This window comes from Phaenicophaeus curvirostris, chromosome 26 (genome assembly GCF_032191515.1).
Source record: "Phaenicophaeus curvirostris isolate KB17595 chromosome 26, BPBGC_Pcur_1.0, whole genome shotgun sequence".
In the NCBI taxonomy this organism is placed as follows: domain Eukaryota; kingdom Metazoa; phylum Chordata; class Aves; order Cuculiformes; family Cuculidae; genus Phaenicophaeus; species Phaenicophaeus curvirostris.
The window spans coordinates 3073810-3087658 of record NC_091417.1 but is presented as its reverse complement, the minus strand read 5'-3'; the positions used below and the strand labels follow the sequence as shown (position 1 = coordinate 3087658).

The window sequence follows — 13849 nt, the reverse complement described above, 5'->3', positions numbered from 1 at the left end:
TCATCTTGCAGCTCTCCACATCACAGACCTCATTACACGTCCATCAGCGGAAAGCACTGTCAGTAACAAACTGATGTGTTTATATAAAGTCAAGTCGGACTGTGCCTCCGAGCAACGGAAAATAATCCTAAAAGGGGAGGTGTGACAATCCACTAGGTGGCAATTTCACACTACGCACGGACCTAGGAACTCCATAACAAAGTCTTGGTGTTCAAATCATTGGTAAAACAGCGGACTGAGCCTGCTTGCAGATAAATCGCACCCTAAAGGGACTTGTGGGGTGGAATATTTAGCTTTTCATTGCATAAGCTGGCAGGAAGAGCAGAACGTGCACTCACCTTCAGCATAGTGTCTAAAGTAGTACTATCGCCGTGCTTCAAAACAGTTACATACACCTACGACAGAGCACAAACGAGGAAAAGCCTTCAAAAACCACCCTGTCCGAAATGCAACGATCCCTTTCTCCATCTTTGGGTTGGATTTCAGACAAGCGAGCGCATCCGGAAGGTACCAGCACTCACCCCTACTGTTTTAAGACTGGATTTTAATGCAAGATGCATCAACCCCTTTACGTCTTCCTCAATTTCAGCACAATCTTGGTGATTTCATGCACAGCAAAACACCAGAACAAGAAACCTTTGTACCACCCAACACCTACCCAGTAAGTACTTCACATCGCAGTCAGACTTTGTGCTCTGACACCTGCAGAGCTCTTCCAACCACCCCTGCCCTTCACCACAGCGGTTTTAAACCCAGAGGATGTAGGCTGGATGGATGTAAATGAGCAGAAATCAGCTCAGGTTCAGCACGGCAGCTGAAAAGGCTTCTAAACCCAAAGAGCAACACAATTTACAGACCAGAGCTGGACTGGTATGGCTGAGCTTATCTGTTGCAATCAAGCTTACTTGATTCAAGAAACACGGCTATGCTTCCCATGCTCCCCAGTATAATTTCCTTCATAACTGGGCTTATCCAAGCTCCCAGCACCTCTGCCAAACCCACTGTTCCCAAACCTTGACCCTGCTTCCCTCTAGCCTCCCTGTTCTTGGAAACACAAGAGCTCAGTGCACGTGGAACCCCGGTTTGCAGTAACCTACAGGACTCCTCAGATCAGCCGACAGGATTTGTTTTCCTTCCACGTGGTCCTTAAATCGGCGTTGGGCTTCTTCTAATGTTGCCTTGTGCCCAGCTTTTCCTAGTTTGCCCAGCACCAGACCTCTCAGAAGGGCATCCAGATGACCTAATGAGTAGGAGGAAAACAAAAATAATGGTTTGGAGACACAGGGGGGAAAAAAAAATAATGATGTGGAGACACAATTCAGCAATTCAATTAATGAAATGTTCTTCCACCTTGACTGCTCAGGGCAGAGCTGAATCACAATCCTTCCACGTGTTTGAGGATAGCTAAAGAAACCAGGCCTCTTCTTGCTCTCCTCGGTGCCAACGGGAGAATACATTGATTTTTTTACAGCAAGAGGCTCAGGAGAAGATGATCCCAGCCCAACCACAACAGGCCAGGCCTGTAACCTGAGCTAAGGCAGTAATATTAACCATTTCTGTCTACAACAGGACCGACTGGAACAAGTAAACAGGCACCTACGTGGCTTTTCATCCTTGTAGTCTACTAAGTTTCACGCACTCCAAGAGATGCAAAGCTAGAGCAGAGAACTGTTAACAATCAGTGACCAGGCAGGGGAAGGTTTTACCATTCTAACTGAGGCCTGAGAACCGACAGTTGTTTGGGGAGTTTGCATTTGTCGGTTTTTGATTATACAAATGTCCCCAAGCACCTCTTCATGCTCCTCTTCCTCCCTTCTCTCAAAATCTCAAGAGCTTATTTACACACGAGTTTCCCAACCCACCCCCTGGATTTCACAGAAGTTTCCTACCCTCTCCAGGTTTGGGATCCCATCCCAATCTCTCCCCTATTGGTGAAAAGACATCTTTCACGAACACCTGGATTTCCTCATAGAATTCTGTGTGGGACAAGAGAGTCGAGAGAATCCCCAGGTTACAGCTGAGGTCGCTCCACACGGTGTAGTTGGGCTCGTTCACAAAAGCTTCCATGACTTTTAGAACCTCTACAGTGCTAATGATTCCAGCTCGGGCCTGGGAGAGGAAAAGACACGGATTAATCTTACTTCCAGAGAGAATTAAGTTGTTTAATAGCTCATCATGTTATTTTACAGCCTTCCCTGCACATAAAGTCTGTTTTGCAGGGTTCTGCTGGGTGAGTTAACACCGGTTCAAGTGCCTTTGCTGCCTGCTCGCGGCACACAGCGCTGCTTACACACGGGTAAGCGCTTTATGAGGGAACAGCTATATAATTATGAGCACATTTTGCAAATGAGAAACAGATTAAGTGACTTAAGAAAACCACAGCAATGCCGGCGAGAGAAACCAAACCCTCAGAGTTACTCTCAGCCCGAGACGACATCTTATTTTAACTAAAACCTCTAAAGATTGAGATTTCAGTTTTGCTCTTCATTCAAGTGAGAGCGTGAAACTGCAGAAGTCACGTTTGCTTCCTGCTGGCTGTGAATTAGCAGGGCTAGCACTGCCCTTCCTCTGCCAAGAACATTTGATGTTACCTCCTCTGCACTCGGTGCCGCTGACAACACCCTCAGCCGCGCCGGGTCTGGGGAGTCTGGAACCAGCCCGGTCATTTGTGGTACCAGAAAAGAGGTGAAGATCAATTTTTATTATCTAAACTATATTCACAGAATTGTTTGGGTTGGAAGGGACCTTAAAGATCATCCAGTTCCAACCTCCCCGCCATATTAAAACTGAAACCAAAAGAGACATCAAACACAATGTTCCTGGGTGTATTATTTGCCTATTTTTTTGTCCCATTGCTCCTGTGATATTTGAGCAGTGACTCAGGCAACAGTTTCAAACCCATTCACTTGAGTCACGGCAAGAGTTACAAGCTCTAAAACGAGAGAGACAGGGTGTCAAACCCACATTCTTGAAAGTTTCTGTACACTTGCTGATTAGCAAGAACGAGAAAGTGTGTTCTGAACTACAGAGCACAGTCATGAATTGTTCACAGCCAGCAACACCTGCTTCAGGGACAACCTCTTGCGTTGAAACAAGAATCCCCAACAGCCGCATCCTCCAGCACACGACAGCTTTAATGATCCCAGCTGAATAAAGCCCATGGTGCACATAGTATTGGATAAAGTCGTTGAGGGGGATCATGAAAACATCCTTATTTTGATGAGTTAAAAGAAAGCAAGTTCTCAAAACACTTAATTTGTTTTAAAAAACTATAGTGTGTGTGTGTGTATATATATATATAGTATAGTGCTGTTGGAATGGGTCCAGAGGAGGCTACAAAGATGATGCGAGGGCTGGAGAACCTCCTGCACGAGGACAGGCTGAGAGAGTTGGGGTTGTTCAGCCTGGAGAAGAAAAGGCTTTGAGGAGACCTTAGAGCAGCTTCCAGTACCTGAAGGGGCTCCAGGAAAGCTGGGGAGGGGCTGTTCACAAAGGCTTGGAGTGATAGGACGAGGGGCAATGGGGATAAACTGGAGAGGGGCAGATTTAGACTAGACATAAGGAGGAATTTCTTCACTATGAGGGTGGGGAGGCCCTGGAGCAGGTTGCCCAGGGAAGCTGTGGCTGCTCCATCCCTGGAGGGGTTCAAGGCCAGGTTGGATGGGGCTTGGAGCAACCTGATCTAGTGGGAGGTGTCCCTGCCCATGGCAGGGGTGGAACTGGCTGATCTTTGAAGTCCCTTCCAGCTCAAACTATTCTGCAATTCTATAACACACCCCTACAGTGAACAGTGCGAGGAGTTACACGCAACCTACTACCATAGGGTTTATAATACAAGTTAGAACTCGTCGAGCTAATTAATAGCTTGACGTTTGCAATAATCCCAAAGGCACTTTGCCTCCAGACATTGGGGATGACACTGAGACACCAGTTTCTGCCCTTACCACAGCTCTCGCTATCAGACAGAGCAGCAAAGGGTTGCTTACCAGAGAGAAGAGATCGTTCTGCAGGCCAAGCCTGTCCACAGGGGGTAGGGAGAGGTCTTTGATTGCTGGTATTAAACTCTCCAGCATGTCAGGGCTGTACTGAGTGCGGTAAAACCCTACTGTTCCAAGGTTTAACTGAAATGTACCAAAAGAGTCAAAAATTAAAAGTAGAGAACAAATAAGGCAATGCTTTTTTTTCACTTTTGAGCCACTAGAAGTTTCTCAACGCGTCACAGCTCAGAGAAGTCCACCACTGTCACTTCAAAAGAAAAAAAAAACAAACCATAAGTAAAGGAGAAAGACTTCAGATTTCAAAGCAACGCTCGCTCAGAGGTACAGAAGATGAGAGAGCTAATAAACAGAGGCTGGAGTCCAAACCAGGAGCAAGGAGAAAAACTTCTCTTCCAGGGGTAACTCCTTGCTGAGGTAAAGCACTGAGAAAGTAAAGTGCAGGACAGGTTCTAACTTTCATAACCTCTCTCCCAGTTTTGATAGAGAATCCTTCTCTTAAGAAAGGAGAGCAGTCACGGTCAGTAAACCTGATGAACCAAGCTGATTCCACACTGTTGCCTACTGGATTTTAGTGTAGATGGTCAGATATCGTGGCTGGTTGGACAACAGCACCTGGCATGAGCCAAATCCACTGCTGAGCTCAGCCCCTCTTTGCTGCTGCTACAATTCTGGCCCCTCCAATTGCCAATTGGACATCATTAATTAACCCCAGGCTGCCCCTCTCTGCAGCCAGCAGCCCTACAAATCCAGCTGGGACTGAGCTGGGTTGGTGCTTTCTCAGGCACAAACATCCAACCTCGCCCTCTTTAGACAAGGTGGGTTTGGAATTATTCATTCCCTGCTCCTTTCTGTTACGAGGGAGGACCTGGCAGCTGGAACGCCCGTGTCAGTTAATTGGGAAGATTTGATGAATATGCAGAGAGACCAACCCTTGTGGTTATTTCAGTCACCTCTCTGAACAGAGCTCCAGCTCACAGACAATTACTCTTCAGGCTCAGCAGCTCACACGTCAATAATCCCAGCCAGTTGCCTTCTTTCCATTTTGAAATGCGGTTTGACTGCTGCCTGCAGTGGATCTTGGCCACCACATTTCAACTCAAAAGCTGCCTCTAATTGCACGTCGTTTTTCCAGGCTTGAACTCCCAGACAGGTTCAAATTTACATTATCCAGGCTGCCCTGGGAAGGCAGAGCAAGTGCTAGAGAGAGGAGCCAATATTCAAGGGCAGCACAGACGCCCAGAAACACAAGATCGCGAGGGGGGTTTAGAGAAGAGGAGAAGGGAACATTACAAACTGATTCCCAGCAACACGTCCTCCTTGCAACCACTCACCTTCACCCACTGGTCGGGTTTGACGCCTTTCAAAACCACCTCGAGCTCTGGTTTGTCCATCAGTACCTGCATTTTGGCACAGGTGGGGTCCTCACTCGTACAAATACTGATGGGGACCATCCACATGGGGAAATCCTCCCCTGCAAGAGGAAACAAGAAAAAAGGGAGGGGGGCTAAGGAAAAAGAAGTACACGCACAGCACTGAGAAACTCTGCATGGTGTGCAAACAGCAGCTGAAACTCAATCTCTTAAATTTAAGCCTAAAAAGGCACATATCTGAAGGAGAATGGTAGTTCTAGATCTAAATACCAAGGGTATCTAAACCACCTTTCAAGCCAAACATTTTAATATCCATAAGCATGGGAAATGGGTGGAATCTGTGTCGTAAGACAGAGCTGGCATCCACAGGAGGTGTTTTTATTTCAGCGCTCCCGTAAAACCAGCAGCTGAGAGAGCTCCCAGCACCAACCTCAAACTGGGCATCAGGGGAAAAGCACCTCAGAATGAGAACTGACCCAAAGATGGAGGCTGAATGCTGTTCCCTGTGCAAGGAGGACATGGAAAACACGTGTAAACCCACTCAACCTCAGATTCTGTGACATTTTAAGAAATACTGAAACACCTAAAGCCAAGAAGAACACCCGTCTGCTCTGCAGCGCAGCAGGTTTGATCCCTCACAGCTCCTGCTGCTGCACGAGAAGCAACAAGTATGTCCCTCCTGCTCCTCACACTCAACTTACCGGTATATGGTCCGCTGGCACAGAACTTCTTCTGGACCAACTTCAACACTCTGTCCTCTTCTTGCTGGAAAAAAAAGACAAAAAAAAAGGAAAAAGAGAGAAAGAGTTATCAGAACATCTGATCTCAGCTTGTGTGTATCCAAACGCATTCATGAACTCCCTATATTCTCCTCCAGACAGAGGAGCTACCTCAAAAGCCATCATTCCAGAGCATTTAAACCCTGTTAAAACACACGTGTCCTATTTCTCATCCAAATTTGTTGCCTGATCTCGACTTCCAGCCAGTAATCCTCCCTGCTCCTGCCATCTCAAGCGTAACTGAACTGGAGGGAGAAGCAAAACTCATGGCAAGGGGAGCTCAGGGAGAAGTTCCCACCCCCAACAGACATTTCGCACACAAAGAGCTGTCGTCGGGTCTGTGTCAGCAAAGTCCAAGCGCATGATCCAGAGTGGAATAACTCTGTATCGCTTTGCACCACGTTCCTCAAGGGAGATGCCCGTCCCCTCCCACCAGAAACACGTCTGTCACTGAACATCACGACTACGCTGCCTCCTCATCCAAGAAAATTCTTTAAATTATGGGATAACAGTATGGTTTGGGTTGGAAGGGACCTCAAAGCCCATCCAGTTGCACCCCTGCCCTGGGCAGGGACACCTCCCACTGGATCAGGGGCTCCCAGCCCCATCCAACCTGGCCTTGAACCCCTCCAGGGATGGGGCAGCCACCACTGCTCTGGGCAATCTGGGCCAGGGCATTTCTTCCTAATCTCTCATCTCAATCTTCCCCCAGTCAAAGGCAGAATTTTTGATCTGAAGTGCTAAAAGATGCCCAGTTCCATTTACCTGCACAGATTCCACATAAATGAGCGGAAACCCCATCTGTTTGGTCCACGTGTTCATCACAGCAGCAATAGGTTTACCGCTGGCTTTTTCCAGGCTTTCCCAGAGATCCTCTGTGGAAGAAGAGTCAAACTAAGGACTGTTGGAGTCCAGACACGTTAGATGCTATCAGGGATGCTACATGGGCAGCGGGAGGTTGTATCCTTATTCCAGTTTGCCCTTCATCCTTGGGATTTGGGGTTTTTATTGAATTGTAACAGACAGGCAAAGAAAGGAACTGGTTTAAACCTCTCACTGGGGAGAGATAGCAGAAGAAAGCTTCTTTACTACTAAAAATGTGCAATCAATACCCACGGCGATAAAAGATAATAAAAATGAGCATCAAACGTTCAAACTGGTAAATATAAGAATCTTTTCCATCAGTTTTTCATATATTGAGCCAACAAAACTGACTGAACATGGGCGGGTTTGGGCTGAGAGAGCACGAGCCCCACTTACACATTTATGTTCGACACACAGAAAAGGTTTAAGTAAAGAAAACGCTGTGAGATACCAGACGAGACTTTGAACTGTGTAATCGCACAGCAGAAGGCTCGCACGGCGAACCAACGTACTCTGTCTAAAGCTGATTGCCACGTGGATGTGGGTACAGGCAGCAAACGCAGCCTCTTCAGCTCATCTCAGCTGCTCCCCAAGCAGGGAACCCCCAGGGGATGCTGAACCCCAACCCGTGGCACTGGAATCAACACCAATTACTGCCTTGTGTTTCCCTTCTTGGGTGGAAAACAAGAATCCAGCAATTGAGCACTAACAATTTAGACTCCAGAAATCGCTTTTCTTAAACCAACCATAACCCCCAGGTACCTGTAGCGGCATTCTTCTGCTGGAACTTCGTTAAATACAAATTCATTCCTTTCCGAAAGTCCTGGGAACACACAACGAAACGGATAATGGCACCGGAACAGAGTCCTTTCTGCCCTCCCTCCACATTCAAGAATCAGCCAAGGATTCTTAGGATCAGTGGGGACATTTGTAACCCCTTCCCTATTTTCCCACTATCTTATTTTCCTCGGTAAATTCAAACAGAGCCCAAACACCAATTGGAGAGAAATTTTCAAAATAGAGAATACATAGATTTAATTTTTTTTTAAAAAAGTGATATTTTGAACTGTAAAAGGATTCGACAACCCCCAGCTGGATTTTTAACACCAGTCTTTTACCTCATCGCCAATGTAGTCGTGCAGCATTCGGATTACAGACGCTCCCTTGCTGTAAGAAATAGCATCGAATATTTCATCTACTTCGGAGGGATGGCCAACGCTAACCTGTGGCAAATGGGATAATTCACAGGGAGAACAATTTTAGCCGCTGTAGGATTTTGATTTTGCTTGTTCCGACTTCTCTCAGGAAGAAAGCACATGAATATCCCCCCCTGAACTCAGTGGATCTCTACACCCAGGCAATTAAATCTATTCACGTATGGCTGGGTGAGGACTGCGTTATAGATTAAACACATTTTAACTTAGATTTTGGTATTTAATCAAACAGACTTGGGGATTCGGCTTCAATCCTTTGGTTCAACACTGGCCCGAAAGCAAAAAGCAGTGGAAATTGTTAAAATTCTAGGGCAGTGAACAGCACACACTCAGGAACCGCTCGATGAGTGGGTCATGCTAAAGGGACTGGTTGTGCAAGGCAAGGTCACCTCCCATCATCTACTACATCAAACACGTCCTAAGCTGTCTGAAACCCTGCCCACGGTGATCTCCAGGAATTACAAGGAAGTTTCCCTTTAGCACAGATCCCAGTTTTCCTGTAACTGAGCTCGCTGCTGCTGCCTTCTCCGTCACTGAACTCCCCAAAGCAGTAAACCCAGCCAGATTCTATTTATTTCAAGACTGCCTGCATCACTCCCAGCTCTAGGAGTACGAGGCAGAAACACCTAAGGTGGCCTCAGTACAAGCCTGGAAGAGTTTGGTAAGTAGGGCTCTGGGCTACACTGCGCTTTGGTTCATGTTGTTGAGGAGTAAGGAAGTAGCTGCTTCTCCGTGCTCAAGGGCCAGAAAACGAACCACTTGGATCAAAAACCAACACAAATAATGATGAGTTTTGATCACAACTTCACTATTTCACATCAGTAGAGCAGAAAAACTCCAAGAGAAGCTATCTCCAGACCCTCAAACCTCACTTCTACTAATTCAAGTAGAGGACAATCCACAAAGAGGAAGCACAACCTTACATTTTCCCTTGTGTGGTGAATGATTGTGAAGTTCCCTATTTTCTTAAGGGGGGAAAAAACCCTTACGCTCAGCTGACAAGATACGAAGTGAGACAATCACTAGCAAGGACAGAACTTACTTCGATAGGATGACTGTTGTCTAAGGCATCAAGCTCTTGAGCTCGTGTGTAATCAGCAGAAACAAACTGAGTCCAGATGTCATACTCCGGGAAACAGTGATCTACACACAGGTACTCGATCCAGGAGGCAAAGCCTTCATTGAGCCAGAGGTGGGTCCACCATTCCTGGAAAGATAAGAAGACAGAGTAAAGAAGAGAACTCCAAGAGATTCATCTCATCAACAAGAAGTTTCCTGCAAGGATGTTGATGACCTTGCTTAGTGCAAATCCTTCTCCGTAAAGGAGTTATCAGCCCAAGAAAAGGAATCGGCACTGAATAAGAGCCTTCCCCTCTGCCCGAGGCTTTAGAAACTCTGCATGGAGAACAGCATCAGGGACAAACAAGGATGTTGGTGACAGACACAGCCACCAGCAAGTTAAGCAGCAGCACTGCAGGAAACACGACAATGGTGCCTTTGTCAAACCCAACGGCAGCAGCTGCAGGAGCCTCATTCTGCTTGGGTTTGGTTTGTTTACTACAGAGTGTGCTTACCTAAAGGACAAAACCTGGAACCTGAAAGTGTCTCCTAGACTCGGGGATCCTGCAGTCTCATAAACAGTTATAATGGGATTTTCCACCAGGCAAGGGGGAAGCTGTGTTTTCTAAGATAAGAATGTTACACTGATGCTTTAAAATCCATCCCTTCATTTCTAATATAGAATCATAGAATCACCAGGTTGGAAGAGACCCATCGGATCATCGAGTGCAACCATTCCCATCAATCACTAACCCATGTCCTTCAGCACCTCGTCCACCCGTCCCTTAAACCCCTCCAGGGAAGGGGACTCAACCCCCTCCCTGGGCAGCCTCTGCCAGGGACCAATGACCCTTTCCCTGAAAAATTTATTCCTCCTTTCAGGTAGTTGGAGAGAGCAATGAGGTCTCCCCTCAGCCTCCTCTTCTCCAGGCTAAACACCCCCAGCTCTCTCAGCCGCTCCTCTCGTTCTCCAGCCCCCTCACCAGCTTCGTTGCTCTTCTCTGGACTCGCTCCAGAGCCTCAACAGGATATATATAGGCAGGATAAGGAAATCAGCTATGGATATGGAGGAAGAAAACACCCTTTTTCTTCCATCGCTGCCTTTCCCAGCCATCCTTTGGGTGCAGAAGTGGGGGTTCCCCCAGCCCAGCACGGCTATGACGCTACGGGCCCTTAAAGAACCCGGCCAGGACAAGAACCAGCCCCGGGCGCTGCTCTACAAAGAGCATTTACCCCAGGGAGGGTGGGATCCCGTAGGGAAAGCTGCCACTGAAACTCCACACGGATAAGCCCCGCTTTATTTTTAGAGCAGAGACTATCCAATCTTCTTTTACTTTTCTGATCGCCTCCGTTTCCAGGACAAGGTTCCAACACACGCAGAGCGGTGGTGCCAGAGCGTTAAAGCCACTGCAGAATAGATTCTTGGGCAATTAAGTTGGACTTCTCAATCTTTTCACCTCCCTGTTGTTCTCTCTTATCCTACTGCTCACGAGTCGATTTCTGCCCCTGGAAGCATTCAGATTTCATTTATCTTTGTGGCAGAAGAGGCACGTTGTGCTGGCTGATAAGGCCTGGTGCTGGCAGACCCCGGACGCTGCGCTGTACGCAGCTCAGGTTAGAGAGCAGAAAAAAACAACTTTCAGGACACTGAGCACTCACCCTGGAGTGTCTTTTCATGTTTCACAGTTGCACCATAAATAATGAGAAAAAAAAATTCTTAATGACAATTTTCTGGAAGACCCAAAACTTCACAATGAAAAGAAAAAGCTAATTCAATGTAAATTTGAGAGATTCCTGTAACCGATGCTTTCTCATTGCCACATTTTCCATGATCAGAAGGACCACATGGGGGTTCATGGGTCACTAATAGTCCCCCAGGCACTTGCTTGTGTGCTCTACTCACATGATGCCGGCTCTCCTTGCTTCCAGCTGCTCAGCTGCACTAAAAGCTACAACTCTATGACTTTTAACATGACTTTTCCATTTTGGCATCGCATTGCTCTCACATGGAAGCTGCCTACGCTACCACAAACAGGAATGGACACTGCTGACCTGATCTTAAGAGGCACTGTAGAAGCTTGACAAGCTCAGTGTTGTGATTAATACCCTCCACCCAACCACAGTGGGTGCTGGAGAACCTTCCGTACGAGGACAGGCTGAGAGAGTTGGGGTTGTTCAGCCTGGAGAAGGGAAGGCTTCAAGGAGACCTTAGAGAAGCTTCCAGTACCTGAAGGGGCTACAAGAAAGCTGGGGAGGGACTGTTTACAAAGGCTTGGAGTGATAGGACAAGAGGCAATGGGTATAAACTGGAGAGGGGGAGATTTAGACTAAACATAAGGAGGAATTTCTTCACTGTGAGAGTGGGGAGGCTCTGGAACAGGTTGTCCATGGCAGTGGTGGCTGCCCCATCCCTGGAGATGTTCCAGGCCAGGTTGGATGGGCCTTGGAATCCCTGCATCCAGTGGGAGGTGTCCCTGCCCATGGCAGAGGGGTTGGAACTGGGCGATCTTTAACGTCCCTTCCAACCCAAACTAGTCTGTGATTCTAGGATTCATTTCAGCAGCCCAAACCCCATAACGAGGCAGGTTTGGGGCTCCAGAAGCCATACTTATTAAAATTGGTTTCTTGCAATACAAGCAACTTCCTAACTCATGAAATATTTTGCCTTCTGTGTCTGTTTGTGGGAGTCTAGGACTGGTTTAATAAAGAGAGTAATCTGAACCCGTTTGTTAACAGCAGAAGCTCTGACAGGTACAGGTTTCAGCACTAAATGGAATTTATTTACAGATTTCAATCTTGCTGCCTCAGACTTGCTTTAATTCCCACCAAAATGACTTAAACATCAATCCAAGCAGCCAGGTGGCTCCCCAAAAATCCCAAGTAAGGATGAGTTACTACTGAGCAGCTTCTCAGCTGCTGGATTGAAACAATTTGCAACGCTGAGCTGGGACTGATACATCTGCTCTGTAGAAAAGCCTGGTGAGCGAATCACGCCTACCTGGAAGGAAAATAGTGGTTTATTGCTTCTAAGTCACCTGACAGGCCAAAATCACCTCCTCTGCTCTAACTAGGAGCTGCATTCAAACAACTGAAAATTACTTCACATAGAAAAAAATCTAGCAATGCTTCTGGAGAACACACTAGTGAAGAAGAAAGTGGTAATAAAGCTCTGTTTCGATGTTTAATTGGTTTATTTCAAAGTCCGTATGCCTGCAATTAAGGGGCACTTGAACAAACACACGACACGAAGCACACGGCAAAGAAAACCAGAAGAACTTGTAATTGTTAGATACCATGGTCACAAGGTTTCCAAACCACTGATGAGCAAGTTCGTGTCCTACAACCAGAGCAACCCACTGGCGAGATGAAGAGCAGGAATTTTTGGGGTCAATGAGCAATGCAGTCTCCCTGTATTTAAGAAAGAAAGAGAACTGAACAGAGCAGTACATGCCTGGGGAAAACACACAATCAAAAGCAGGTTAAGTTACCTAAGCAAGCTAAAAAGTGATTGGACAATTGAAAAAAAACCCATGAAAGCTACTTCAGTTTAGACATCAAATTATTTTGTTAAGTTCCACAGCTGCTGGAATGCTTTGGAGCTCTAATTCCTTACCGCATGCAAGAAGACAAGTGTAGAACCCAGACAGGAACAAGAAAGTCGATCCTTTATTTATAAAAGAGCTCACCTACATCATCTAGGAACCTGAACCCACTGCGTACACACAACCAGCACCTCCCTCCTCCCCAAAGGAATTCCAGCTCTCGCAAGCCACATGTGCTACTGCAGATGCATCAGGTTCTTGCACAGGCTGCTATAACCCCCTGTGGGGTTATAACCCTCAGTGGGTCATCAGAAAGGGCTCTGGATCACTGGGACTCAGCAGGAAAACCTGCATCCCAAACCATTGATGGCGCCTGCAGATTGTGCCCACCTTCTGTCCCCAGAGGAATAAAGCAAGAAGCCAAACTCAGCATAAAGAGGGGGCCAAAAAAATTAATAGCGTGATTGAAGAAGTTTCCAAAAATTCTTTTACCACAGGGAGAAAAATACCAGGTTTCATCAGGATCGCAATGAGCAGATAAGTTGATTTTAAACCTGGGCTCCAATTTCCATCTCAATTTTTTAAGGGTAGATTAAAAATTTAGTGGAAGAAATTCAGGCTATTCCAGGATGTGAAGTCCAAAGCTTAAAGACCAATGCTAGAAAACGAAGGGAAATTTCTCTAACCATGAACAGAGATAATATAATAATCAAGCGAAAGTACAAAGCTTGATCAGACAAAAGAAATAACTGAAAAGGAAGGCAAGTTAGTAGTTTTGATTTACTCACATCCACATGGTTACTCTGTGGTTGCTAAATTTATCAACTTGCCTACAACATAAGAAACACTTCCCGCTGCGTCAGTAACTTTTACGGGGGGAAAAAGCAGCCAAGAAAGTTCTTTTGCAGAACAGGCAGTACTGCCAGACACCGAAAAACCTCACCCCTCCTTGGACAGCGGCTCTAACAGCTCATTCCTGCCTTCCCAAGGTTTGTACAACGCACGCTGCACCAGAAGCCTAAA

At 46.6% G+C, this 13849-nt stretch overlaps 1 protein-coding gene across 1 annotated transcript in view; it reads right to left on the bottom strand.

Annotated features, from left to right (window-relative positions):
- Window positions 1–13849, bottom strand: part of NPEPPS (aminopeptidase puromycin sensitive) — a 41814-nt gene that overhangs the window by 3876 nt on the left and 24089 nt on the right. Inside the window, exons 9-19 of the mRNA XM_069877232.1 lie at window positions 12578–12692; window positions 9268–9432; window positions 8130–8234; window positions 7774–7834; window positions 6913–7022; window positions 6070–6133; window positions 5330–5469; window positions 3987–4121; window positions 1890–2109; window positions 1098–1240; window positions 339–395 (exon numbers count right to left, since the gene is read on the bottom strand). Of these exons, the coding sequence (XP_069733333.1) occupies window positions 339–395; window positions 1098–1240; window positions 1890–2109; window positions 3987–4121; window positions 5330–5469; window positions 6070–6133; window positions 6913–7022; window positions 7774–7834; window positions 8130–8234; window positions 9268–9432; window positions 12578–12692 (1315 nt within the window). The remainder of the gene's footprint in view (window positions 1–338; window positions 396–1097; window positions 1241–1889; window positions 2110–3986; window positions 4122–5329; window positions 5470–6069; window positions 6134–6912; window positions 7023–7773; window positions 7835–8129; window positions 8235–9267; window positions 9433–12577; window positions 12693–13849) is intronic.